This window comes from Polypterus senegalus, chromosome 4 (assembly GCF_016835505.1).
Source record: "Polypterus senegalus isolate Bchr_013 chromosome 4, ASM1683550v1, whole genome shotgun sequence".
Classification (NCBI taxonomy): domain Eukaryota; kingdom Metazoa; phylum Chordata; class Cladistia; order Polypteriformes; family Polypteridae; genus Polypterus; species Polypterus senegalus.
Window position 1 is genome coordinate 54,663,227 of NC_053157.1, and position 25,643 is coordinate 54,688,869.

At 38.8% G+C, this 25,643-nt stretch overlaps 1 protein-coding gene across 4 annotated transcripts in view; it reads right to left on the reverse strand.

The window, feature by feature from the left end:
• LOC120527349 (pikachurin) overlaps positions 1-25,643 on the reverse strand; it is a 272,936-nt gene that overhangs the window by 114,665 nt on the left and 132,628 nt on the right. For all 4 annotated transcript variants that reach the window (XM_039750650.1, XM_039750648.1, XM_039750651.1 and 1 more), the window contains exon 7: positions 24,907-25,073. In XM_039750650.1, the coding sequence (XP_039606584.1) occupies positions 24,907-25,073 (167 nt within the window). The remainder of the gene's footprint in view (positions 1-24,906; positions 25,074-25,643) is intronic.

The following is a 25,643-nucleotide window of genomic DNA, read 5'->3' on the forward strand; positions in this document are numbered from 1 at the left end:
AGCAAAGGCCTCAACTATCCTGAACTGGGAGACCTCGACTGGCTGGTAAAGTTGCACTTCATGGTGGATATGACAAGTCACTTAAACACGCTGAATAAAAATCTCCAAGGAAAGGGAAGCACGGCCCTGCAGATGCTGGAGGATGTTTTGACGTTTGAGTGCAAGATGACAGTGTTTGCCAGAGATGTACAGAAAGGTACGCTTTCTCATTTCCCCTCCCTGAGAGAGTTCAAAGAAGCGAACAATCACATAAATTGTGATTATTTCCACTGTACGATTATTGCAATGCAAGCTGCATTCAGAGAAAGATTCAGTGAGTTCAGAAAGGAAAAAAAACACTCTCTCCTTCCCTGTCACACCCCTGGACGTCGACCCATCCCTGCTGAACACATCTGCATTCAGAGGAGTAAGTAAGCCCGATCTAGAAATTGAACTGGCCGACATAGCGGATAAAGATTTATGGGTGTCCAAGTTCAAACGCCTGACAGCGGTCGCCCGTCAGAAGGCTACTCTCGCTAAAGAGCACAAATGGAGTGATATTGAAAACCTCCCCAAAACCGACAAACTTGTTTTCGACACATGGAGTGCCATTCCCAAAATGTATATGAACATGAAAAAATATGCATTTGGAGTCCTGTCCATCTTTGGCTCAACATACTTATGTGAGCAAGTTTTCTCAAGCATGAACTTCATAAAGTCCAAATATCACTGCCACCTCACACATGAGAGCCTGCAGTCCTGTGTGAAGGTCAAAGTCACATTGTACAGCCCCGACATAGAGATGATCTGCAGCGAACTTCAGAAACAGAAGTCACATTAAACAGGTGAGAACAATAGCATTTAATAGGCTATTATGTTTCAGGAAAAAAAAAACACATTCATTTCAGGGCCGAAGCTGATGTAGGTTTTTTTGTATGTTCAGGCGTTTCAGTTGATTGCTGGCTGAGAGGGAAACCTGAAGAGGATGAGAGCACAGTGAAACAGAATTTTATGTTTACTTTTTTAAAGCTGCTAAGCTACAGCTAAATGTTTTATTTATATTAAAGTGGGCTAGTTTTTATTTTAATTTTACACAGGTATAGGAAGGACTCAAATAGGCCTGCATAGTTCAGTTTAATTTATTTCAGAGTAGGCCTACACATGCACACTGCACTTCTGTTTGTTGTATTCCGTGGTTGTAACATGTAAAATCTAAAAAAAGATTAAAACTTATTTAGTTTATAAGCTGTGTTATGTTTTGCGGCTCCAGACTATTTTTCTTTGGAGGAAGAGGGGGCAAAATGGCTCTTTTGATAGTGAAGGTTGCAGACCCCTGGTCTACCAATTTGCTGCTGAGCTGTTGTTGCTCCTAGACGCTTCCACTTCACAGTAATATCATTTACACTTGGCTAAGAGAGACCTAGAAAAGCAGAAAGTTCATTGTACTGACTTGTGCCCTAGGTGGCACCCTATAACAGGGCCTAGTTAAAGTCACTGAGATCTTCAGTATGACCCGTTCTTCTGCCATTGTTTGTCAATGGAGACTGCATGGCTATGTGGTTGGTTAAATGCACCTGTTAGCAATGGGTGCAGCTGAAACACCATAAATGAATAATTTGGAAGGATTTCCACAAACTTATGGCCATTTTAATCTATCTATCTATCTATCTATCTATCTATCTATCTATCTATCTATCTATCTATCTATCTATCTATCTATCTATCTATCTATCTATCTTGTTGAAAATACAGTATGATGCATTTGAACGTAGCATGTATTTATGCAGTCTTTTATCAAGAACTATGAATATACTGTAAACTGCTCAAAAAAATTAAATGACCACTTTGAAAACACATCAGATCTCAATGTGAAAAAAAAATAATTCTGGATATCTATACTGATATGGACTGGGTAATATGTTAGGAACGAAAGGATGCCACATCGTTTGATGGAAATGAAAATCATCAAACTACAGAGGACTGAATTCAAAGACACCCTGAAAATCAAAGTGAAAAAATTATGCAGCAGGCTAGTCCATTTTGCAGAAATTTCATTGCAGCAACTCAAAATTGTACTCAGTAGTTCATATGGCCCCCACTTGCTTGTATGCATGCTCCTCATGAGATGACAGATGGTGTCCTGGGGGTTTCTCTTCCCAGACCTAGACCAGGGCATCACTGAGGTGCAACCTGGCCGCATCGGATGGACCGAAACATAATGTCACAGAGATGTTCTATTGGATTTAGGGGAGGCAAGTATGGGGGCCAGTCAATAATATCAATTCCTTCATCCTCCAGGAACTGCTTGCATACTCTCGCCACATGAAGCCGGGCATTGTCGTGCACCTGGAAGAACCCAAGAGCCACTGCACCAGCATAGGGTCTGACAATGGGTCCAAGGATTTCATCCCGATACCTAATGGCAGTCAAGGTGCCGTTGTCTGGACTGTAGAAGTCTGTGTGTCCCTCCATGGATATGCCTCCCCAGACCATGGCTGACCCACCACCAAACCAGTCCTGCTGAACATTGTTACAAGCAGCATAATGTTCTCCTTGGCTTCTCCAGACCCTTTCACATCTGTCACATGTACTCAGGGTGAACCTACTCTCACCTGTGAAAAGCACAGGGTGCCACTGAAACTGATTAACAACCCCCTCTGCTACTTAACTGACCAGATCAATAGCCCAGAAGTTTCATTGACTTGATGCTATACTGTGATTAAAAAGTGCTCCTTTAATTTTTTGCAGTATATAATAAACTAGGAAAATACCCGCGCATCGCAGCGGCGAAGTACTGCTTTTAAATTTTTATTAAGAAGAAAAGTAAACCATTTTAAACTGAGGGAAAATATACCAATAATTATTTGCTATGGATCTCTTTGTATACCACTTTGTCAGTTCGGCCCTCCAGTTGCAATATGACCAAGCTGTGCGCTGAGTTTACTCTTAAGCATGCAACGTACAGTTGGCCATGTGAAAAGCAATCTTGCCTCAAATCAATGGCAACCTTTTGTAGGGTCTGTTCCTGAGACTTATTAATTGTCATTGCGAAGCAGAGCCTTACTGGAAATTGGAGCCATTTGAATTGAAATGGGAGATCAGAGGGTATAACGGGGATGCGAGGAATAAAAACTCTCTCACCTGAGCAACTGCCAGCAAAAATAGTTGCCTCAATTAGGTTCTTTTGCAGACACGTGACTTGAAGTCTCGTGCCGTTACAAAGTTTCGGTGGCTGTAAGTTTTTCAGTAACATTATTGGTGCCCCAACCTTCAAAATTAGATTATGCTCAGGAGTGCCTGGAGGATTCAGAGTGTGGAGAAACTCTAGCGACAGCGTGTGTATTAATTTGTGGATTTTTTCTATGAGTATTTGATGGCAGCGTCACGAAGTTGTTTCCGCAAGACCGCGTTAGCTGCGGAGCTCAGCTCGGAACGAAATTAAGTGAATGAAATGACGTGAATGGAAGGGGAGATGATGACGTGACTCCCCCACCTGCCTTAACTCTCTATCCCTCCACAAACACAGTTTCTTGGATCCCAACTCTCCTTTATATAAATCAAAAGTTCAGATAAAGGACTGGGGAACGTGTGGGGACTGTGTGTGTCTGGGTGTCTAATTTATATGTGTACTAGTAAAATACCCGTGCTTCGCAGCGCAGAAGTAGTGTGTTAAAGAAGTTATGAAAAAGAAAAGGAAAAATTTAAAAAATAACGTAACATGATTGTTAATGTAATTGTTTTGTCATTGATATGAGTGTTGTTCTCATATCTATATATATATATATCTATATATATAGATATATATATATATATATATATATACAGTATATATATATATATATATATATATATATATATATATATATATAAAAATACCCGCTTGGCAGCGGAGAAGTAAAAAGAAAAGGAAACATTTTAATAATAACGTAACATGATTGACAATGTAATTGTTTTGAGTGTTGCTGGCATATATATATACATGTGTGCATATATACACACACACATATACTATGGGGTGCCAAACAGGCAAATACATTGATTTTGTGAATATATAAAGTCGGCGTCACAATATATAAAGTCAAAACCTGAATATATAAAGTCAGCGTCAGAATTTATAAAGTCATTCCTGATTATATAAAGTCAACATCGGAGTATATAAACTCACTCCTGAATATATAAAGTGAAAGTCAAAATCTATTGATTGAAATGACTCTGAACTGAACTAAGTTAACAAAAACGTATTCAGAAAAATAAATTAAAAAAACACTGTTTGGTTAATGTTTTGAAAATGATGCATGTGCCCTGCCCAGGATTGGTTCCTGCCTTGCACCCTGTGTTGGCTGGGATTGGCTCCAGCAGACCCCCGTGACCCTGTGGTCGGATTCAACGTGTTGGGAAATGGATGGATATTCTGACACTGACTTTATATATTGAAGTTTTGACTTTATATATTCAGAAACAAGTTTTGACTTTATATATACCAACTCTGACTTTATATATTCAAATTTTGACTTTATTTATTCCGACAGTGACTTTATATATTCGGGAATGACTTTATATATTCAAGTTTTGACTTTATATAGTTAAATTTAGTCATCATTGCATAACTTTTTCTTTACCATAGAAGTTTAAGGACTAAATTCAACTTTCATTCCTAACAAAGATATTTCTGGCGACTAAATAGAACCTACTTATATCCAAATTCGAGCTATTGAGCTGTCGACTGCCTGCCTGAATAAGTCACCCTCGCTTCACTCTTACTTTTTTACCGTTCATTTAATCATGGCTAGTGGAGGAAAAATTATAAAATGGAAGGAGGATTACACTGAGTATGGCTTTACCAAAACAATTATTGATGGCGAATCGATTATTCATAAAGCTTGAATTGGTGATCTGTTTTTCTGTGTTAACCTCATATTTTTTCATACTTCTTCTCAAACCAAGGTGGTGCGAGGGTAAAATGAATCGGAAGCGCCGATCAAAGTAATCGGTGTACCAGGAAATCATGCATTGACATAAGTTCCCCTTTGCTTGTAATGCAAAGTGTGATTAAATGCGTGATTTTTTAACGCGTTATGGAGCACATGCATCGAAGCTTCTCAGCTGTGCTTGTGCTAAGAAAAGGAAACATTTTAAAAATAACGTAACACGATTGTCAATGTAACCTTTTGTAAGTAGTGCCTGGAGGATTCAGTGTGGAGAAACTGTAGAGACAGTGTGTGTATTAACTTGTGGATTTTTCTGTGAGTATTTGGTGGCAGTGTCACAAAGTCGCTTCCGTAACACTGCGTTGGCTGCGGAGCTCAGCTCAGAGCGAAATGAGGTGAATGGGAGGGGAGATGATGACGTGACTCCCCCACTTGCCTTAACTGTCAATCCCCCACAAACACAGTCTCTCGGAATTTGCATAAGCACAGCCCCTCACCTGCAATTTTAACTTGGTTACAAAGTGATCAAAACTCTCGTTTATATCCTGCGTCCTCTCATTAAACTTGTATCCCGCATTACCCATGGGCATGACAAACGCCAGCGGCAGCCTGTCTATGAACTTAATTTAAACTTTAGGTTTACACCTTGCTTTGTTTCCGAAGTAGCAGCACTCATGAATATGGTTGTATATGTCATTCGCTTGCTTCTTATTGTTTCACTGCCTTCTCAATTATATAATGCATGTTTTCTTCAGCGCTTTTTGGAGCTCTTCCTGGTTTTCTACGCACTGTGTTGACAGTCAGTTCACGTGATTACATGGGAGGCGTGATGATGTCACACGAAACTCCGCCCCCCACGGCTTTCGAGCTCAACTCCATTACAGTATATGGAGAAAAATATCTTCCAGTTATGACCATTACGCGTAGAATTTCGAAATGAAACCTGCCCAACTTTTGTAAGGAAGCTGTAAGGAATGAGTCTGCCAGGTTTCAGCCTTCTACCTACATGGGAAGTTGGAGAATTAATGATGAGTCAGTGAGTGAGTGAGTGAGTGAGTAAGGGCTTTGCCTTTTATTAGTATAGATATAGTAGTAATATAGGTTAAGTACATGTGAATATATTTGTGCTGTTTATAAATATGATATTCTTTCTGTTTCTTTACCTTGCTTTCTTTCTTTACTGCTTTCTTGTCGGCAGCGTTTCTATGAAGTTGTGGATTTGCCTGCGACTATTTAGCAACAGCGTGACAAACTTGTTTCCGTCTAGCCACATCAGAAAATGTACCATGACGTTTGGGCAGTCAATTACGTGGGAGGCGTGGGAATGGGGGACGCAACTCTGCCTCACACGGCGACCGAGCTGCAGGCTATGGCCGTATATAGTAAGTAGGATTCAGTCGACGACTAAGCGAAGAAGAAAGCAGCGTGGAGAAAAGAGACTCAAAACCATTGTTGAGAAAAAAGAGCAAAAAAGAAAAAATAATCAAGGTGCAAATTCAGAAAAATAAGGAAAGTAATTATCAGCCCGTAACAAGTGGAATTGAAACAAAGCACATCCAATCGGGCTCAAAATTAAAAGACAGAGAATAAAAGACAAAGTATAACTTCATAAAGATGTTCACAAATGTTGGCACTATACACATGAAGAGCAGGTTAGAGATTTTGAAAGCAGTGGAATTCGAAAGGCTCAAAAAAAAAAGTTGGCACAATACACATGTGGAGAAAGTTAAAGGATATTAAAGTAGGAAAATTAGAAAGTATAAAAAAAAGAAAGTAAAGATTGCATGAGCACAAACAAATGGAAATTATTACTCGAAAAAGGGAAAATAGTCACCATGGACTTGGTGTCATTGAAAAAAAAGCAGGACAAAGCGAGGTCAGAAATAAAAGACAGAGTAGAAAACAAAGTAAAACGTCATAAAGAGGTTAAAAAACAAGGGGCCAAACACACGCAGAGCAGGTTAGAGATAATGAAAACTGGAATTGAAAAGACTCAAAAAAAATGTAGGTGCGAAACACATGCAGAGCAAGATACAGAATATGAAAGCAGAAAAAACAACAGTGTCAAAACAAAGAAAGTAAACATCGTATTAGCGCAAAGAAAGAGAAATTATTACTTGGAGAAATAACGAAAAGGCGAATAGAGATCGAATATATGGACTTAGGCAATATGTCAGAAATATGGAAATACTAGCAAAATACCCGCACTTCGCAGTGGAGAAGTAGTGTGTTAAAGAAGTAATGAAAAAGAAAAGAAAACATTTTGAAAATAACATAACATGATTGTCAATGTATTTGTTTTGTCACTGTTGTGAGCGATGAGTTTTGCTGTCATATATATATATACTGTATATATATATATATATACACACACACACATATATACATATATATATATATACATATAAACACATACATCCACATATATATACATATATATATACATACCTACATATGCACACATACATATACATACATATACACACACACACATATATATATATATATATATATATATATATATTGTGGCAGTAGGGTGCTAGTGCTCCCTGGAACCCTCAGGTATAACTCCAGACACCAGGTAAAAGTCCAAGACTTTTTATTTTCTTTTAATACAGTGCACCAAGCACCTTCCACACTACTCATTAATTATAAACCAACACAATACTACATTCACTCCTCCTCACCCAGACACTTTGCTCCTCCACCTCCCAGCACAGCTCGTTGTCTGGACTGAGGCACCGCCCTTTTATAGCCCCTGACCCAGAGGTGTTCCTGTCCCAACAGTCCACAGTTCCTTATTCCTTCCGGGTCAGGGCAATCAGTCCTTTACTTCAACCCAGGTCATAAGGCACAAAAGAGCCCATAAGCCCCCCCACAGCGACTCCTGGTGGCCCCCAAGGTATCCAGCAGGGCTGTGTAAAAACACTACATAGTCCATAAGGCCCTGCTGGAACTCGGGGCACGATCATGCTGTCGGGAGAGCTCCTCCTGGCGGCCTGGGGGTGAGGGCCGGAGCACGAAGCCGCAGTCCTCCACAATATATATATATATATATATATATATATATATATATATATATATATATATATATATACTGTATATATATATACAGTACAGGCCAAAAGTTTGGACACACCTCCTCATTCAATGTGTTTTCTTTATTTTCATGACCATTTACATTGGTAGATTCTCACTGAAGGCATCAAAACTACTTGGTCAAATAGCCCTTACACAGCCTGGAGGTGTGTTTGGGGTCATTGTCCTGTTGAAAAATAAATGAGCGCCCAACTAACCTGACTTCTGCACAACACAACTGCTGGTCCCAACTCCATTGATAAAGCAAGAAATTCCACTAAATAACCCTGATAAGGCACACCTGTGAAGTGAAAACCATTTCAGGTGACTACCTGTTGAAGCTCATCGAGAGAATGCCAAGAGTGTGCAAAGCAGTAATCAGAGCAAAGGGTGGCTATTTTGAAGAAACTAGAATATAAAACATGTTTTCAGTTATTTCACCTGTTTTTGTTAAGTACATAACTCCACATGTGTTCATTCATAGTTTTGATGCCTTCAGTGAGAATCTACCAATGTAAATGGTCATGAAAATACAGAAAACACATTGAATGAGGAGGTGTGTCCAAACTTTTGGCCTGTACTGTATATATATATATATATATATATATATATATATACACAGTCTTTGGGGGTGCGAGCAACTGTTGCTGGGGGTGCCAGAATCCATCAAGGAAGAAAAATGAAAAACATTATTTGTACAAAATCTTAATTTATTTATCCATTTCTAAATAATTAAATGGGCAGGCTATTTCATATCAGTGCAATACGCTGCTTGTTAAAACAGATGACTCCCGCTCTTACGTGCAAGTCTGTGTGGATATTATGAACTATCGTATCTGTTCAAGTTCTATTTAAATTTTATATAGAAGGAATTTTTATTTAGTCGACAGAAATATCTTTGGTAGGAATGTAAGTTAAATGTAGGCATCATTGCATAAATTTTTCTTCACCATAGAAATGTAAAGAGTAAATTCACCTTACATTCCAACCAAACATATTTGTGTCGACTAAATAGAACTTCAAAAGATATATTTTTTCGAATGTGATCGCACAATTCAGATCGAGTTGACGCGCACTACATCGAGCCCGCGTGCTATTGCGATTTCGCCTGCATGCCTCAATAAGTCAACCTCCCTTCTCTCTTACTTTTTTACTGTTCATCTAATGTTTACACGGAGTATGGCTTTACCAAAACAATCATTGATGGCGAATAAAGTATCCATTATTCATAAAGCTTCAATTGGTGATCTGTCTTTCTGTGTTAACCGCATATTTTTTCATACGTCTCAAACCAAGGGGATGCGAGGGTAAAATGAATTGGGAAGCGCTGATATATATGTATGTGTGTGTATATACTGTATATGTATGTATATATATATTGAAATATTTTTACTGTGAAAAATGCAAAGAGTACGCAACACACGTTTCGCCCTAATTTTGGGGTCATCAGGCGTACACACTCAGTGCACTCCCTCTCAGGAATCGAACCTCAGACGTCGGCGCTAGAGGCGAAGCCTCTTCCATTGCGCCACGGCGTGTGGCTTGTCTTTTTGAGAGTATGTAGATCGGGGTATATATATATATACCCGCGCTTCGCAGCGGAGAAGTAGTGTGTTAAAGAAGTTATGAAAAGAAAAGGAAACATTTTAAAAATAACGTAACATGATTGTCAATGTAATTGTTTTTTCACTGTTATGAGTGTTGCTGTCATCAAGGATTTGATTATCATTATTTCTTTCAATCAGGTTCGTATTTGGAGGATGTGTTGTGTTCAAGTTACATTCCGTGTTTGTCAACCGTTGTAAAGATAACAGGTTTCATTCATCGAAGTGTTCACTACTCAATACTCATGAAGCTAAGATGTTTAACAGGCATTTCCGGTATTAAGTTGTGGATTTGCCTGCGAATATTTAGCGGCAGCGTGTCAATGAACTTAATTTAAACTTAAGCTTTACACCTTGCTTTCCTATTGATATGTCTGCAAAGGCTTGTTCAGATTCAGAGGGTTGTTCCTTTCTTACTGCATCAATAAACAGCTCGTCTTCCTCTTTATCTAAGACATCACACATGCAAGTGAGCCGCTCAGAGTACATGCATCGATGGTTCTCAGCTGTGCCTGTGCTATCTCGTGCGATCTTGCGATGTCCACGGCTTTATTTAATGTTAGCTCAGACCCGGCAATGCTTCTTCTCATTAAACTTGTATCTCGCGAATATCGTATTCATCGTAGGCATGACAAATGCCAGCAGCAGCGTGTCTACGAACTTAATTTAAACTTAAGGTTTACACCGTGCTTTGTTTCCGCAGTAGCTGCACTTATGAATATGCTTGTATGCATCACTCACTTCATATTCTTTTGCTGCCTTCTCAATTGTGTAATGCGTTTTTTGTTTAGCACTCTTTGGAGCTCTTCCTTGTTCTCTGCGTACTGCGTTCACAGTCAGTTGACGTGAGCTGCTCGGAGTACATGCATCGAAGGTTCTCAGCTGTGCTTGTGCTATCTCGTGCGATCTTGCAATGTCCACGGCTTTATTTAATGTTAGCTAAGACCCGGCACTTAAAAGTTTCTCTCGCACTTTCGCTGAGTTTATGCCAAACGCTAGTCTATCCCTGACTATATCATCTTCGTTTGCATAAGCACAGTCCTTCACCCGTGAATATTTAGCGGCAGCGTGTCTATTGGATTGCTGCCGATGGACGGCCTTATATGGGCAGGCACTCAATTACGTGGGAGGCGTGACGATGAGGAACGCAACTCCGCCTCACACGGCGACCGAGCTGCAGGCTATGGCCGTATATATGTACATAAGTAGGTTCCAGTTATGAGCTGTAAGGAATGAGCCTGACAAATCTCAGCCTTCTACCTACATGGGATGTTGGAGAATTAGTGATGAGTCAGTCAGTCAGTCAGTGAGTGAGGGCTTTGCTTTTTATTAGTATAGATAATCTAAAATTCACAACTTTTGAAACCTGTGTTACCTTATGTGAGGTCATTGTGGTACCCAGAACAATATATCAGTAAAGTGTAATGAACATTTTGTGCTGAATGAGTAAGATGAAGAAGCTCATCTGATATGTCACTTGTTTTAACCAGGATTGTGTAAGTTGTTTTTTCCACCATCTCTTGTTCATCAATTACTGCTGCCAACTCACAAACCACTGGTTCTCTTGTGTATTAGCGGTGGGAGGAAAAGTAAAAGAGATACTGTTTTGCCGATATTAGTGGCTAAGCGACCTTGTCTTTCTTCTGAGGTTTTGTTTTGCTGATGTGCTGGCCTTGCTTGTGTTATTAGCAGCTAAGCGAGTTTTCTGTTTCCTTGGAGGCGGAGCCCTTACCCAGACTCCACCCCTCACTTCTCACAGACACACACACTTCCACGCATACACATTTATATATAAGATGTTAATACAGGTATACAGAATGTGGTAGCATCTTGCAAAGTGGTTTAAAATTTCTAGATAAAGAGAAACTTGAAACTTTCAGGCAATGTATTGTAGTAATTAAGGCTTTGGACCACAAACCCTGAATTCAAATCCCACTACTGACACTTTGTGACCATCAGCAAGTCACTTCACCTGCCTGTGCTCCAGTTGAAAAAACAAAAGAAATGTAACCAATTGTATCTTTCTAATGCTGTAAGTTGCACTGGATACAACCTTCAGACAAGTAATAAAAATAATGCAACCATTTAACTTAGATGATATGAATTTTTTGGAAATTGTACTAGTATGAAAACATTTTAATGTGCTAAAACTGTTTCCATCGAAATTAAATAAAAATCTTCAATGATCTCTGCTCCTGATTAAAAAGGACATGAAGTCTACAAATAAATTTGCGTACTGTATGCAGTTCACGGCAATACTGTAACTACATTCAAGAACACTACAATAAACATTAATTTGTCGTAGAAATCAGATTTATTCTGTTGTGAATTTAATATTTCAGGTCCACTTCATCTCAGATTAGCCTGTGTGACAGCTGCCTGCCATCGCAGTTGCAGCTTGGGCAACCTGGCACCTAGAGCAAGGTCTGCTTATCTTACTCAATTCATGCGAGTGGCTCTAACATAAAAGCTCTGGGTAATTCTGCATTAATACTGAAAGTGTATTCAGAAAATCAAACTTGGAAACCAATTGATATATAATTGGAAAAAGAGCATTTCCCAGCTGATTTACTAGTTCCCTTTAAATGTGATCCACTGCTGATCAACAGTAACCACTACTGAAGCATGATGCTAGAGAAATTCAAGTGATGTCAGACCACTAATTCAAATACACTTGTTAAAAAAAGAAAATTGCCCCATTCCCAGGGTATGTATCAAATGGCATTCAGTGAGAAGCTGTTCAAGATTGATGCAAGCTTTGAAGACAGTAATGAGTATTTTTGAATCTATAGTAATATATATATATAGCGACTTTGTACTAAAAGATGCAGAAAGAATGATCCATTTATGAATTTTTAAATGCACCTCATTCAATTCAGGGCTGTGGGGAGACACAGCTTATCTCCAGTAGAACTGAGTGCAAGGCATAACCAGCTCTAGACCGGATGCCGGTCCAATGCAGAATTCATGTTCTTCTTTTTAATTTATGCAGCCAAAAGATGTGCTGTTAAGATAGCTGCAGGCTCAATTTTTGACTGATATGAGCAAATGCATATGAGTGTAACACGCAATGGGCTAGAACCCCATCATGGGCTGCTACCCTCCCGTGCTGGTTGACTGTAACTGTTCATGACTTTACACTGGAAAAGCAGATTCAGATGAGTGATAAGTATGACACTAGAGTAGTGAGTAGTTTGTATCGTTTTATAACGTGAGCAACATAGCGTCCTTTCAGAAGCAAAGCCACAGATAATTTTTAAGGTTTGATTTCAAGCATGAAATAGCATTTAAATCGGAATTTAGAATTATTTGTTACTGAATGCTCAGGCGGGCGGCACGGTGGTGCAGTGGGTAGCGCTGCTGCCTCACAGTTAGGAGACCCGGGTTTGTTTCCCGGGTCCTCCCTGTGTGGAGTTTGCATGTTCTCCCCGTGTCTGCGTGGGTTTCCTCCGGGTACTACGGTTTCCACCCACAGTCCAAAGACATGCAGTTTAGGTGCACTGGCGATTCTAAATTGTCCCAAGTGTGTGATTGGTGTGTGTGGGTGTGTGTGTGTGCCCTGCGGTGGGACTGGCTCCCTGCCTGGGGTTTGTTTCCTGTCTTGTGCCCTGTGTTGGCTGGGATTGGCTCCAGCGGACCCCCATGACCCTGTAGTTAGAATATAGTGGGTTGGATAATGGATGGATGAATGCACAGGCAGCAGAAATGGTAAAATCCTAACAAAAAATGTCATATCTGTAGTTCTTTATATACTCGTTGTTACCATACACCGGCATTGTTAAGGTGTTGCCAGAGGCTTTTCTTCTGCTTAATTTATTGTGATAACCTTTGTGTGGAGTGGTACAGTGGTAGTGCTGCTGCCTTGCAGTAAGGAGAACGGGGTACACATACCGGGCCCTCTATGTATGGAGTTGGTATGTTCACCCCATTTCCTCCGGGTGCTCCGGTTTCCTCCCACTGTCTAAAGACATGCATATAGTTGAATTGGCGATGCTAAATTAGCTTTAGTGTGTGTTTGGTATGTGTGTGTGTGTATTCACCCTGTGATGGACTGGCACCCTGTCCAGGGTGTGTTCCTACCTTGTGCCCAATGCTAGCTGAGATATACTCCAGCCCCCCACAACCCTGGTCTGGATTAAGAACAGGTAACCAGATTGTTATTTAGTAGATGAATTTGGATTTTCTAAATATTTGTGTTTCCCTTTGGCAAATGTACAGTGACACGCTCAGTCTGGGAGGCTTTAGCAATTGGACTTTGATGTGTCTGGGAGCGTGGGAGGCTTTGTATAATTGAATAATGCTAAGTTGCTAATTAAGTTCTTCCAACACTTGATACATGTGGTAGGTAACTGACACGCTGCAATAGCATAATACTTTATTGAGCATTTCTGGATGCTGATTATCAGCTTGTCCCTGTAAAGTACTTTTCTTATTTTCAGCTTGTTGTTTTAACTGTGACATATTTTTGAGTAGAACATTGTCAACAGTATTTATTTCCAAAGCAAAAACCCAAAGGAATGTGACAACTGCTTTTCGCACAGAAAGCAAAACTGAAATTGACTTTTATTCTGCCATACTGTTTATAACAGAGGCACTTAGGAGAATGTGGATTTTTCAAGAGAAAATGAATCTTGTTCAATATTTTGCAGTCTTTAAAAGGAAAAGACAGTTTAAACAACTGAAATAGCTAATTGTTTGTTTATATTTGTTAATATTGAATATATCTTAATTCAGAGAGATGACTCTACATGTTTAGACTCATTTTGTTTAACTCAGAATCAAGACAGACATGATTTTAAAGCACAATCAGAAGGGTACATGTTTAAGGACTATGGCCACAAAACATCCTATCTCTTCTTCATAAAAGGCATTTTTTATTGCATGTTGTTTTTTATATTGTAGAAAAGGTCAGACCTTATAAACTGTATTTAGTCTTCAATAAAGCATTTGGAAATTAACTGATGATGACAAAAAATAGCCATTCATTTCTATCAAATTCTGAAATAATCCTACTGAACTTGAAGAAGGCTGCAGATCCAGGCACAATATTCTTTCACCTGGAGTTCACTCACTGGGTGGTTCTGAAAATAGCGACATTTGTGCATTACAAAACCAGAAAGAACAAACACAGACAACCTACAGGAAATCTTTACAGGGTATATTGATGTAAAAACCACTGTCTGGATTTTTTTTTCTCCTGAAAATATCAGGTTTGTAAAATGATAGGCCCAGACAATATAAATATGTATCCAGTGAGCACATTATTAGGAGCACTATACAAATACTGGGTATGGCCTCCTTATACTCTCAAAACAGTGTCAGTTCTTTGCACCATAGACTCCAAAGGATTTTGGAAACATAAAGTCAGTGCCATCTATATTACTAAACGAAGGTTGTACATATGCACGGATGCCAGAGGCCAGAAGCACCAAAAGCACACGTGCACAGCGCTTCAGCGCCCCAGAGTCAAACCCAGCAGCTTCCCAGAGTCAGTAGGTGGTGCCCAATCAACACAACACAACCTGTAAACTAAACTTCAGGTCACAATACAACCACCGCCCGAACGCGAACGCGCACACCACCGCATATACAACCTTTGTTTAGTAATGTTTGTATATATGCACGGATGGCAGAGGCCAGAAGCAAGCCGTGCATAATACAACCGCCTCCCAAACGCGAACACACACACCACCGCATATACAAACTACTGACGTTTACCAGATAAATAACCGAGTGATTGGACTGCTTCCTGGAGAAAGCTACATCTTTCTAAGTACTGACAGTGTTGATTCTGAACACGAAACTGAGCATCTTAATTTCCCATTAGAATATTTAAATACTATTAGCGCGGCCTGATTACCACAACACAATCTTAACCTTAAAGTAGGGACAATAGTCATGCTATTAGAAACCTTAATACTAAACAAGGTTTATGCAACGGTACACGGTTTGTCATGTACAGCATGAGAGAAAATGTTATTGAGGCACAAGTGCTTACGGGATCCCATACTGGCAATACTGTTTTGATTCCCAGAATTGACCTTACAAGTTCTGACCTGGAATTACCTGTTAAACTTAAACAACACCAATTTCCCATTAAGGCTGCATTTGCCATGACGATCAACAAATCCCAAAGACAAACCATGGACAAAGTAGGGATTTACAGTGGAACTTTGGTTCACAACCATAATTTGTTCTAAAACTCTGGTCATAAACCGATTTGGTCATGAACCAAAGTAATTTCCCCCATAGGATTGTATGTAAATACAATTAATCTGTTCCAGACCGTACGAACTGTATGTATATATATGTTTTCAAAAGATTTTTAAGCACAAATATAGTTAATCATACCATAGAATGCACAGCGTAATAGTAAACTAAATGTAAAAACATTGACTAACACTGAGAAAACCTTGCACAACAGAGAAAACTAACAATGCAAGAGTTTGCACTGTAGCGCTACGAACCGCTCGCTAAAAACACATTTATTTAATGAGTTTTAAGCACAGGGGAAAAAAATGAACATTTGAAAAATCCGTAATTTAATAAACCACCAAGAAAAGTAACATTGCAACAATACACGCTATGAACCGATCACTGTAAACAGAAGTGAAGTGGAGGTTAAAATCCAATAGAAAAAAGTCTTCATTAAATACAACGAGGTTAAAACAATGCTCGGATCCGTCTCTTTAAAAAACAAGCCTTATGCATCCAGCCGTCTCTCTCTCTCTCTCTCATGCACGTCTATGTGTGTGTCTCTCTCATGCGCGCGTCTGTGTGTGTGTGTGTCTGTGTCTCTCTCTCGTGCGTGCATCTGCGTGTGTCTCTGGGTGTGTATGTGTGTCTTTCTCGCACTCGTCTGTGTGTGTGTGTGTGTCTCTCTCTCTCTCTCTCTGTCTCTCTCTCTCGCGCGTGTGTGCATGCGTGTGTGTATGTGTGTTTTTCTCGCGCTCGTCTGTGTGTGTCTCTCTTGTGTGCGCGTGTCTGTGTGTGTGCCTCGTGAGCGTGTGTGTGTGCGTGTGTGCAGATGCAAAAGTTTGGCGAACTTTTTGGTCATAAACCGATTTGTACGTGTTCCGAGACGTACGTGAACCTAGGTTCCACTGTACCTATCGGAGCTTGTATTTGGACATGGACAACTTTATTTTGTCTTTTCAAGAAGTGAAGGTTTTAACTACTCCATACCAGGGAGAGCTAAGTCAAGGACAGGAAACCACCTTTACCAAAAACGTTGTTTATAAGGAAATTTTTGATTAACTATTTTGAATTTACCATTTTATGAATTTTTGTTTCCAATTTACTTTGTTTAAATCTTTGCACTCCGATATTTGTTTTACTTATAAGTGCAGCAACTCAAAGAGATTTTGGACTGAAATTATATAACAATTACATTTCAATTTTAGTTTTAATAAATTGGTTAATTTTAGTACAAATATATTTATTTAATTAAATGAAAACTTTCCCAGGACGCTCCCACACTCCATCATTTTTCATCCCTCGGAGGGAACAGAAAGTGATTGCCATTCTTGGATTTATGATTCTTTAGAGAATCTGAGGTTTACTATTTGAAAATAAGACTCAATTACAGGATGATGGCCTATGTCAGCTCCAATACATCCCAATGCTGTTTTAAGTTATCTAATGGATTATATGAAAGATATCTTCCTGCATTTACTTGATTGGTGTGAGATCTTGAAAATGAGGAGACCACTGAATTGAGATGAATTCATTGGTACATTCCTGGAATCATTTCATTTTCCAGTCCTTTGGCATGGAGAATTAACCAACTGAAAAAAATGTTACACATATGTGCCCGTGCTACCATGAAGAGTGATCAAACGTTACTCTGCTTGTATCCAGGCACCGAAAATGTGTTACAAACATGCACCCATACAATTACACTGCCACTACCAGCACACATCGTTTACGCTTTGCAGGATGGATCTAACTGGACTCTAACAGTTCTCACCACATTGTGGCCCTCAAATCAGCACGAATCAAAATAAACTAAGATTCATCCAATCAGGAAATATTTTTCAGTCCTCCAGCATCTAGTGTTTTTTTCTTTCATTAGACCACTGCAAATGCACCTTCTTGTATTTCACTGACAAGAAGTTGTAGCGGTGCTAAGTGAATGGGGACTTCATAAATGTGTTCTGTGCTGTGTGAGAGCTGAATATGAGCCCTGGTCCAATGTGAACGTGGAATGTGTCTGAGTCTCATATCCTCCTGAGCTTATACTTAAAAGCTGACACTGTTATTTTATTATTCACTATGATTAATGTATTTCTTATTACTTTATATAACCCCTTAAGAGAAAATGTTATATTTATGGCATAACCATTCTTCTATAGTACTAAAGTTCCTGTTTTTTGTACCATGCTGAATCATAAAATTAATTAGGCCATTGTTCTTTACTTTTTGGAAAACATGGTGTACATGGCGAAGTTCACACATCTCCTAAAATGAAAAAATAATATATTTAAAATGTAATGTACATTCTAAACAAACAGGACAATCAATTGTGGTTATCTAAGGTATCAACATCTGCCATGTCCCGTTAGCAACTAGGTGTAACCAATCATGTTAAAAATTTTCTGAATTTGTAATGAATTCCTTTTAAAGAATAGTGACCTAATCAATGGATTGCATAAATATAGCGCAGAGGACACTTTTTTCTTGGCAAAAATACTAATGCGATGCTTTTTGCCTCTTCGGAGATTTGGATAAAGAATAACGATTGGCGCTTTCTCCTGACTGTGTTTTATTGCTTAAATCTGGGCATTCCATTGGGGGGTGTCTGTATTCATAATTTTCTTCCACAGCTGACTCGCGTCTTTTATATCGTTGTCCCATTTATATAGTGTATTGTGTGTCTGTTTAAATGTTTTCCCCATCGAGATAAAGGGGGAAGGAGAACGCTATAGAGCCATGACCCCTTGAGGTAAATGTCCCTTTCAATCACATCAATTCCATCTGGGCTATTGCTAAATAAACAAGAGGACGAAAAGAAATGGAGAATCAGTTACAACCCAGACACTTCACTGGAAACCAAAGAAATACAGAATTTTCACTCTTGCTGCTTTCAATGCCAAGCATTCAACTGCTTCACCATCACTACACAAACCCCAGGGTTCAGGATCATGCCGACACGGCAAGAAGAGCACGATGAGACTGTTTTTTTGTCATTTGGGGAAGGAGCAAACAACCATTACATCTGTGTGATATTTACCATAGGACAATTCCAACCAGACAAGTTCACTTCCGTTAATCAATTTCAGTTTAATCTTTTGGACTTTCATGTGTGTTTCGTGTTTTCTGTGTCTCATATCTGTTTCGTGTTCAGTGTAGGGACAAGGGAGGGTTTGTATTGTATATTTATTGCTGCACCTTTTATTATTTTATTCCGCCAGTCACTTCTGAGGTTGTGTGATATGTTGGGGCTGGCTGGGATGTGATATATATACATTGTTTGGAGTTTGTTTCATTTCTTTTGATCAATATATATTCATTTTATTATTTTACATACTATTTGCCTTTTACTTATTTTGATCGTCGATTGGGGAAGTGTTTTGGAAGAAGTATGGCTTGTCTAGTCTAATGTTCCCTCAGGTTGCCAGGCCATGGGTCTTGTCGGTGTAGTTGCAGGTCCAGACAACTGGGTCGGCTCTTACAAAGTGGTATTCCATTGGGCCATCAACTACCATAACCCATTTGTTACTCTGCTTAATTCTATTCATCTACCAATGACTGTCTTCATCAATGGTCTCTATTAGACCACATGGCTGCCACTTCCTGGAGTTTTTCTAGATGGCGGTTTGCTCTCTTATAGTCATAACAGTATTAGGGGAGAAATTTATGACAGGGCTGCTCTTCCTTACACAATCATGCAAACATTTTGGGCACCCATTGTCATTCCAAAGCAGGGGTGTCCAACTCTGGTCCTGGTGGGGCATGGTGGCTGCAGGTTTTCATTCTAACCTTTTTCCTAATCAGCAAACAGTTTTCACTGCTATTTAACTCCTTTTCCCTTCATTTTAATAGACCTTATTTATAGGCTTCAGTCCTCTGAATTGATTTGTTCATTCATTAAATGGCAGCCAAACAGAAATGAAATGTGAAACGAGCCAACAGATGACCAGCTAAATTGAAACATCAAACTCCAGCCAATTTCACTATATCCTCTTTCATAATGAGAAGCCAGTTCTTGCTGTTAATTAAAGCTGTTATTGAATATCATTACTTGTTGCAGCTCTCGTTCTGCCACAGCAGACTGTTGATTTTCTGTTTTTTCTAAGACCACCGTCAAGATGTTTTGGTGACCTGAGCAGACCAACATGACGGGGCCCTTCACCTTTCTTTATTTTCAGGTTAGTTGGTCATGTGGCAGCTTGCTGTGTGTCTCATTACTGTTTGGCTGCTCATTAAGGAAAAAGAAACAACTAAGGGGCCTGATTCACGTCAAATAAAACTAAGGAAAAACAAGTTAATCAGCAGCAAAAACAGCTCACCAAGTAAGATGATGGTTAGAATGAAAACCTGCAGCTACTGCGGACCACCAGGACCGGAGTTGGACACCCCTGTTCTAAACCAACTTAAAGCTTCAGTCTTGATAATTTGATAATGTACTTTTTGACGTTTAAAGGCTGATATATTGACTACATTTTGTAAGAGAACTCTAGTTTTTCTTATTCAGTAAGAAAGGAGGTATTAGTATATTAGTATTGGAGCCAAACCTTTACAACTCTGCTAGTCACCAAAAAGAACAAAATAAATGATTTTTACCATACCTAAACTACAGATCACACTATTTTAACAGTAGTTCCTATTATAGAAAAATTAAGATATTCTTGAAGAATTTGTTCAAATCAAGATCTTTGTAACGGATTAATTTCTAGAATTGATATTTCTAAAAAGTAAAGGTCTTCACATTGCGTTTTATTTTTTTAGTGATGTGAACTAGCAAAACCAACCACTAAACCACCATGTGTCCCACATACTGTATACTGTATACTGTATACTCACGTTTAAGTTATCCTGCAGATAAGTTGGGGCTTGATTTTACCATATAATTTCTGGTATTTTAGAATGTTGGTCGTATAAGTCAAATGCAGAAAACTCATGCTATTGGTCCAAGAGATTATGATATGCTAACGCCCACCTGAGAGAGTAACCATGGAGCACACTGCCTTTTTTTTCTATGTGGGTGTGGCAATGCGCTGTATCAGCTTGTGCTCCTAACCTCTCTCTCTCTCTCTATTGTGCCTACGTGACCACACAGGAATACCCAAACTATTTCGAAGCAACGTTTGCACTGATTTATGTTTTATATATCTCTCACACTCATACACCTTTATCATAAGAGCATCCCTTACCTACGATGGAACATTCGATCAGAAGAAAATACAAAGCTGGTTTTAAATTAAATATTGTCGAAGTAGTGAAAGAAACTGGTAACTGTGCTGCTGCACCAAAATTTGATGCGTCTGAGAAACTGATGCATGATTGGAGGAGACAAGATGTCGTATTTTTGAAAGGGCGCATAAGTCAGGGTATGATTTTATGATCAATTTTTCGAGTTTCAACACCTGATTTATACGTGAGCATATACGGTAGTTATTTAGGATAATATTTTCCTTTATTCTGATCATATTTATGTGTTTTTGCTGGGCTACCAAAAGACCCAAAAACAAAACAAGCTTGGCACCAAACTTAAGAAGCAGGCTTTGCTGCCTGCACGTGCCAAATTGAGGCAAGTCTGAAATCTTTACACAAAGTGAGAAAAATCAAGTAACTTCTGTCACTAAAGAACAAAAGAATTTGTTTAATGACAATACAGTTTAATAATCCCATCCCATCTTTTAAGCCTGCTTAATACTGAGCACGGTCACAGGAGGCCAGGCCCTATACCAGCAAGAAAATGCAAAAACAGGCAAAATACAGGAAAGCTGTCTCAAAGAGGAAATACAAGAAAATTAATTCTATATCCTTAAGCCAGAGAGTCCATAAAAATCCAGAACATAAAATACAAATTATTACTTACAAAAACCAAAAATACAAAGGGAAACCACAGAAGGGAGTTAAACAAACATAAGCAGGAGCCTGTGCCCCAGTAGGTTGATTGCAGCCTGCTAGGCCCATAAGTAGGGCTGGGGTCAGTCCCACAGCATTAGTATCAGGGGCCCCACCCCACCTTAGGTTCAACATTCAAAGGACAAGGACAATACCTAACCGAATTAACATACAGTATTCACTTTGTCTGATGTTTTAACATTTTACTACTATATAATGTTGAACCACAATAGACTTAATTTGACTTAAAACTCTTACATGTCCGAATGAAAAAAGGTCTCTGAGAAATGGTCTAAATTAAACACAAAATGTTAGATTGCATAAATATTTTCAAGTCAGTGTTTATTAGATGCATCTTTGATATCCACGACATCCTTGAGCCTGTGTGCACAGATCTCTATCTGCTTTGCATATTTGGACACTGCTATTTTCCCCCATTTTTCTTTAGAAACCTGCTCCAGCTCTGTCAGGTGCAAGGGGATCATGTGTGACACAGCCTTTTTCAAGTCCAGCCAAATTCTCAATAGGATTGAGATCTGGACTCTGACTCTGCCACTCCAGGGCATTAACATTGGTGTTTTTAAGTCATTCCTGTGCAGCTATGGCTTTATGCTTGGATTTGTTGTCTTACTGAAAAACAAATCTTCTCCCGAAGCGCAGGTTTATTATAGACTTCATCAGGCTTTTCTCCAGGATGTTTCTGTATTTTTGCATTCATTTTGCATTTGTATTAAATTTTCCCCACCTGCCATCACATCACAAGCCTTTCAGGGTCTGCTGAAGAGACACATCCCCACAGCATGATGCTACCACTACCATGCTTTGGTAGATGGTGTGCTTTGATAAGAAGCAGTGTTTCAAACATTGCATTTACTCTGATTGCCAAAAAGCTCAATATTCATTTCAGCAGATCATAAAACCTTCTTTCAGATGACTTAAAAGTCTCCTATGTGCCTTCAGACAAATTCTAGCTGATGTGACATGTGATTTTCTTAACAGTGGCTTTCTCTCTCCCATAAAGCTTTGACTGGTGAAGCACCTGGGTAACAATTGTTGTATGTACAGTATTTCCAGTCTCAGCCAAGGGGTTTATAATGTCTTCTGAGTTCTCATAGGTTTCTTGGTGGCCACCTTTACTAGTCTTCTTCTTGCACGATCACTCAGTTTTAATCAACAGTGTACCACACTGTTTCCATTTTTCAATGATTGATTTAACTGGACTCTAGAGGATATTCAGTAACTTGGGTATTTTCTTGCCTTATTATTTTCAACCACCTTTTCGCAGAGTTGCTTGGAGTATTCTTTTTATCTTCATTGTATAGATTAGGCCACCATACTGACTCACCACAAATTAGACTTTCCAGATATGATGTAGTTGTACTACAATCAACTCAAGCCCCTTGACTACAGACAAGTGATCTTCACTGAACTAATGCTGTGACTTCTAAAACCAAATGGCTACAAGGGTTTTGATGGTTTAGGTGAGTCATATTAAAGGGGTGAAAAATTATAATTATAAAAATCAATTAGTTTGTGTATTATGTTTGTAAATAATTTAGACCACTTTGTGAAGATCTGTTTTCCCATTAACCTTTTAGAGCTTTTTTCTGTTGATCGGTATCAAAAAACAAATTTACTCCACTGTGACTCATTGTTGTATAACAATAAAATGCAAAAACTTCCAAGGGGGTATTTTATTGCACACTGTAAGATAATACAGATAGTCTTTTAAACAAACAATAATAATTAGAAAATAATACAATATATTTAACAACATAAAATGCAGAAGAAAACATAAAAAACACAAACTGAACAAATTAAAAGAAAAGAGATTAGCGCCAGGGATGGGACCCTGATTAAACCAAGACAGTATACTGGTGTGGTTTATGTGGTTTTGATTTTTTTAGTTTGCTTGTTGGCATTTTGTTAATTGACTTTAAACTTGAATTGATTTAGAGTGAGAACATTTTTTAATTCTACATGCCTATTAAAATGCAAAGGACACAAATGCCTTTTACTATTTACGTATATTATACTTTTACTATTACAGAGACCCTCTAGGTACTAAAATGTAGTCACTGGCATAATAGATAACAATTTATTATAGCAACAAAAGTCACTATGCATTCTCATTTATTATTATTTATATATAAACTAGGGGGTTATCCCCGGCTCACTTTGCTCGTCAGCCCCCACAACCGGCCCCGCCAGCCACCTTGTGAAGAGGGGGGCTGAACGCACCCCAAGGAGACACGGTCACTCCTCCGAAACTCCCTCTCAAACCGTGATACAATGGGAAACAAATACAGTTTTTATTTTTTACCTCCTCTTTGCTGCTGCATCTCGCGCGGCGCTTTGAACATTTAAAAGCCTGTACAACAACTGTCTTTGTCATCTACTCTTTGTCTTTTATTTCCAGTCCCGGGTTTGGTTAAATGTCTTGGCACAAAGTCTCGTCTTGCGGGATGTGGGTTCTTGATATTTTAGTTTATAATATAAAAACGGAATAAGAATCTGATAATCTAACAACATCACATTAAAGTTCGATAAATTCTGAAAAGAATGACACCAAACATATATATGTAGGTTTTAAAAAAAGCCTGATTTAAAGCATGACAAAAACGTGATATAAAAAGTCACATAAAATTGTTGCACAAAATTGTTGCACTTTTAGGGTTAGGATTTTATATATATAGAGTAGATTAAAATTGGTTAAAGTTTGGTAAATGACATACTCATGTATAGCTTATTTTTAAGCAGGACACATTCATTAACATTCCACATCACCAATTACCAACAAATTACAACAACCACATTCAGACTACACACAACAGACATATCAGCTATAAGCTAAGGCAGATTGGCAGGTCTACCAGGTGCAAACACATTATTTTAAAATCAGTAGAACGGGGTAGCATAAAAGGAAATTCAAAGTGTAATAACTTTATTTCTAATAAACATTCAATTTTCCAACTTCTGGTGGTATCATCAGTCAAGACAAACTGAATAGTTTAAAGGTACCTACTACTAAACAGTAGTGACTATAAACTTGGAATGAGGGGTAAGAAACAGGGTAAAAACTCGAAGCACACCTTGTAGATGCTGCTTGATGCAAACGTGTTTGAACAACATCAGAAATTCAGTATCAAAATGATACATGCAATAGAAGGTTTGTTGCCAGCTGAAAGTTGGCAGCATGCAGAACCAAATATTAGAGCACAGTTTGTATATCTCTGTGTACTTACGAAAAGTTCGGAGTGGCTCGTTTGGTTCACTGGCTTCACTGACTCCATGTATGTTCACTGCTCGAACCACAAATTGGTACTGAGTATCGGGAAGGAGCCCTTTGATGACCATAGACTCTGCCTCTATCTTCTCTTTAATTGCAGTCCATTCTGAGTCAAGTTCTGGCCTAAGAAAATAAATCAAGGTTCAACAAAATTACTATTTTGATAATACACAGTATTTATTAATACTTTTACTGTTAATAGGTGAATGTTAGTCCACTCGATAAATAGCTTCTGCTGTTAAAAGAAATGCAGTCTGGGAAGACAATCAAAAATAGCCAAGCTTTTCTATAAACTAAATTATTACTTGTAGACTGATAATGTCACCTTTTATGTCACAGCTCTCACTGTCAAGTTCTGCAAATGCTGGGAGGAAAAAAGAAGCTGCCAAGTGTCTGTACTTTGGACCAGCAGGCAGCCCATTACCACAGATCTTTGCTTTCCCCAGATTTGGCATTCGATCTCTCATCACCGTTGGGCATTTTGACCCACTGTGAGTAGTTTATAAATCTTTGCTCAGTTAACTGACAGAGAGAATAGCAGGAATCTGATCCAAGCATTAATCAGGAAAGGCTGATTCAGTTTGGTTTGCTTTTGGTAGCCTTTGTCTGTCCTGCATGGACTCACACAAGTAATGCACTGACTATGTGTCATTTGAAAGCTGATGCAGCTTACTGCAGTATTCATAAACCTGG